This window comes from Microtus oregoni, unplaced genomic scaffold (assembly GCF_018167655.1).
Source record: "Microtus oregoni isolate MIOR12 unplaced genomic scaffold, Mior012 000050F_ref0000143, whole genome shotgun sequence".
Taxonomy (NCBI): Eukaryota; Metazoa; Chordata; class Mammalia; order Rodentia; family Cricetidae; genus Microtus; species Microtus oregoni.
Genome location: NW_024543256.1, coordinates 10,207,359 through 10,210,852, shown reverse-complemented (window position 1 = coordinate 10,210,852; position 3,494 = coordinate 10,207,359). Strand labels below are relative to the sequence as shown.

At 46.6% G+C, this 3,494-nt stretch overlaps 1 protein-coding gene across 2 annotated transcripts; it reads left to right on the top strand.

The window, feature by feature from the left end:
* Positions 1-213: 213 nt before the first annotated feature.
* LOC121437253 (transcription elongation factor A protein-like 8) lies at positions 214-1,975 on the top strand. Of its 2 annotated transcripts, none has more exons than XM_041637115.1 (3): positions 214-308; positions 750-818; positions 1,402-1,975. In XM_041637115.1, the coding sequence occupies exon 3, from the start codon at positions 1,435-1,437 to the stop codon at positions 1,768-1,770; it is 336 nt and encodes a 111-aa protein (XP_041493049.1). In that variant the 5' UTR covers positions 214-308; positions 750-818; positions 1,402-1,434; the 3' UTR covers positions 1,771-1,975. The 2 variants fall into 2 exon arrangements, with proteins under 2 accessions (XP_041493049.1, XP_041493050.1); XM_041637116.1 differs by having other exon boundaries at positions 269-308; positions 605-818.
* The last annotated feature ends 1,519 nt before the right edge of the window (positions 1,976-3,494 follow it).

Below are 3,494 nucleotides of genomic sequence, written 5' to 3'. Positions count from 1 at the left end.
TCGACGTACCCTAAAAGACTGTTCTTTCCTATGTAACATGAGTAAGGTGAATAGATACTACTTGGTGACGATACCAGTTTTATTGTCTCCGATTGGCAAATAAGAAAAAAGATTGACAGTATCAAGTGAAGGGAATGTAGGGGGCGGGCTGTTATGTTAATGGCAGGGATAAGCCAGGGCTGGAGCTCATTGATGATGCGACCCTCACGTGACCAGCAGTCGACGTGTGCAGAAGTCCTTATAGTCCAGGCCCAGTTCCTCAGTAGCAGCTCAGTCCTGCAAGAGAAGAGTAACCCAGCGCTTTCCAGGTACTTTACTAGTGGGCACTGGCTCAGAGACCGTAGGGTGGGGGGAGCAGAGCTCAGAAAGCACACTCATCCTGCACTATTTCTCTTTCTTAGGATTCTGCTAAACTATTTTGTGTGAGAGGTTTAAGACTGCTTAGTGAGGGATGGGGCAGACTGTGAGGGAGGTAGTTAATGAGTCCCACAGAGAGAAAGAAAAGAGAGGGGCAAAGGCAAAATACGAGAGAGACGGAGAGAAGAAACAGTAACAATGTGAGAAAAACTTGTCTGGTTCTTTTCTCTCTTGCTGGGAAACCGAGGGTACAGATGAAGGCGGGGTTGCCACAAAAGGAGGGAGAAGAGGGGGACCTGGAAGAACTTTGTGCTATCAACGCTTATATTCGTAAAAGAGACCTTTTGATCCACGCACTGGCATGCTCACCAAGCACTCCTGTCTTTCTTCAGGACTCTTGTCTTTGGGGCGCGACATAAATCGAGGTGCAAGAAGAGAGGCAAATCTTCAGATACCTACAGGTCAGTGCAAGGGTGCGATTGCTTTAGGTCCCTCTGGGTGGGGGTAGAAGTGTGGAAGACACCAAAGCACATCCCAGGGGCGCCTCAGCGACTTTCCATCCGGATTAAGCACAGAAAGCCCGTTCAGATCCTGCAGCGGAAAAGGGGTGAAAGAATAAAGGGGAGAGGCTAAAGACATTTAAAAGAGAGAGAGAGGAGGCTGCTAACCAGACCTTCGCCCGGGAGAGGCTGAGGACGGGATGACTTGGGAAAGCCCTAAAGGGCGGGAGTGTTAGAGCCATGTGGTGTGGGAAGGGTTAATTGCTTCCACGCTGCTCCCATTTCGGTGCTTGGAGAGGTTTGTTGCAGGGCCTGCTGGGAAAATGGTGGGCTGGAGCCGGGACAGGAGAAGATGGAGTTAGAAAGCAAGGAGAAGGGGGAGGGAAGGGGTGGAGTCAGGAGCTCAGAGCCTGACTTGTCTAGTTTGAAAACTTTTTGGCAATTGGAGACCTGAATCAGAAAAGTCAGTCGCTATGGGAACACGTGAGCTTGTTCATTTCCCTAGCACCTAATCTGTTTTGCTTCCTTGTTTTTTTCCCCCTAGGGTTAATTTATTCAAAAAAAAGAAATACTCAACATGCAAAAGTCTTGTGATGAGAATGAAGGAACACCCCAGAATACACCAAAGGCAGATGAAGGCCATCCTTCAGAAGACTCACCTCAGCAGGCAGGAGGAAATCTTCAGGCTTTTGGAGAAAGTGTGGGGGAGGATGCAGAGCCTGCTCAACCCGGCCCTGAACCTTTAGAGGACACTCCCACAAGGCATCTGAACCCTGATGAAGTGTTAAGAGGAGTGGATGAGTTGGAAAGGCTTAGGGAAGAGATAAGAAGAGTAAGAAACAAGTTTGTGATGATGCATTGGAAACAAAGACATTCCCGAAGCCGTCCATATCCTGTGTGCTTCAGGCCTTGAAATCTTTTTTTTCTCTGATGTTGAAATCTGGCTGCTGCTTTCTTTCTCTTAGCATTTTCTGATGTATCTTTGAACTTCATTTTACTTTTAATTACCTGGAGGTATTTTAGATAGTTTCGGTGTTACCAGCATCTCATTGGATTTTGGATTTTGACCCATTTTCCACGTTTATTTTTCAATAAAAAGTTGGAAAGTTTCACCCGTATGCATGGAAATGTGTTCATTCCATATTATACAATTGAAAAGCAGCATATTTAGTATCAACTCACATATATAGGAAAATTTGTATACATGTGTACATGTATCAAAAAACTTAACAGTGCTTTTTTGTGTTGAAAGACCCCAGTGGTGGGCAGTCTTTCAGGCTGAGGAGACCCTCCCAAGGAACAGCGAGACCACTCTTCGGATGCAAATAGCAAGAGGCTTTATTCAGTACACAGGTACCTGGGGCGACTTAGTCTCTCGGGAGACAAGCGCGCCCTCAGGTTGGGGCAGTGAATTTTTATAAGGTGGGGAGGCAGAAGCGCGGGTACAGAAGCGAGACGCATAGTTACAGGGTTCTGATTGGACAATTCAAATAAGGCTCGGGTGCAGTTCTATGGTTTCCAAGAAATCAGACATGCATGCTGACTTGGCCCATCTAAGGCTCAAACTCTTCCTCTGGACCCCAAGTCCCCTGCTGGCAGTCCAGATGGTTGACCATAGATATCTTGCCTGGCTCAACGCCCCTGCCCCTAAGTTGGCCAACGCCCTTATCTCTAAATTGAATTCCCATATCCTAGCTTTTAGTTATATTGCTAAAAGAATTAAAACCTTGTTATGGCTGCTGCTAACTTAATGCTGCTAGGTGGGGGTCTTTCACTGACAATAGGCATCCTGTTTCCCTAAGCAAACGGGATGTTCTTATGAGAGTAGGCCAGCTTTGGGTTCTGGGAGGGGGTGTCCAGAGGGCCTTCTACTTTCCCTGTTTCTAGTTGGCTCCTTATCGCTTGGGGCCAGATGGTTGACTGCCTGGCCTCTCCGCCCTTGTTCTCAAGTCGAACTTCCCTGCTCTAATTTTACTTATGTTGCTCCAAAGTTTAAGCCTTGCAAAATGGCGTTACTGCTGCTTAGTGAGTGGGGGTCTTTCAGTGTGGTGTGTTTTAATTTTGCCTTTTGCTTGTATTTTTTAATGAATATGTCTCACAAAGAACTTTTTAATAAGTGGGAGTTAATTAAAATTAATTTGTAACCAGCTTGTAGAGGCAATAAAGGCACTAAACTCTTGATGAAGAACTATTAAAAAGAAATGTAAACCTGGAATTACCTCTGGATTTCTTAGCCAGAGGAATAAAACTGGCAATCATTATAGATACACTTGCTTAAGACTTGGTCTTTTCATGGGGAAAATCCTTGCCCCGTTAGGATCTGTGTGGAACATTAGTGGGCCATCATCTGAGGGAGAATATGGCCTCGCTCACCTGTGCTTAGATGTAAGGCTGGTAGGCAGTGATGGGGGCTTCCATGCCAATATGTTGTTGAGTTCCCCAGCCCTTTCCTAGGACCTGTCACCCTGCCAACTAGGGCCACTTAGGCTAGATCCTTTGCTCTCTGCTGGCCCCGCCACTGGGGGTACTGAGAGTATCAAGATCCCACTGGGTTTCCTGGAAATTCCCCAGTTGAGCTCCCATCCCCACCCCCAATGTTCAAATACAGGCAGTGCCACTGTAATTGGCTCTTTTTGT

What these genes read in the sequence shown, in the direction of transcription:
- LOC121437253 (XM_041637115.1), top strand. Translation starts at nt 1,435, where the DNA reads ATGCAAAAGTCTTGTGATGAGAATGAAGGAACACCCCAGAATACACCA.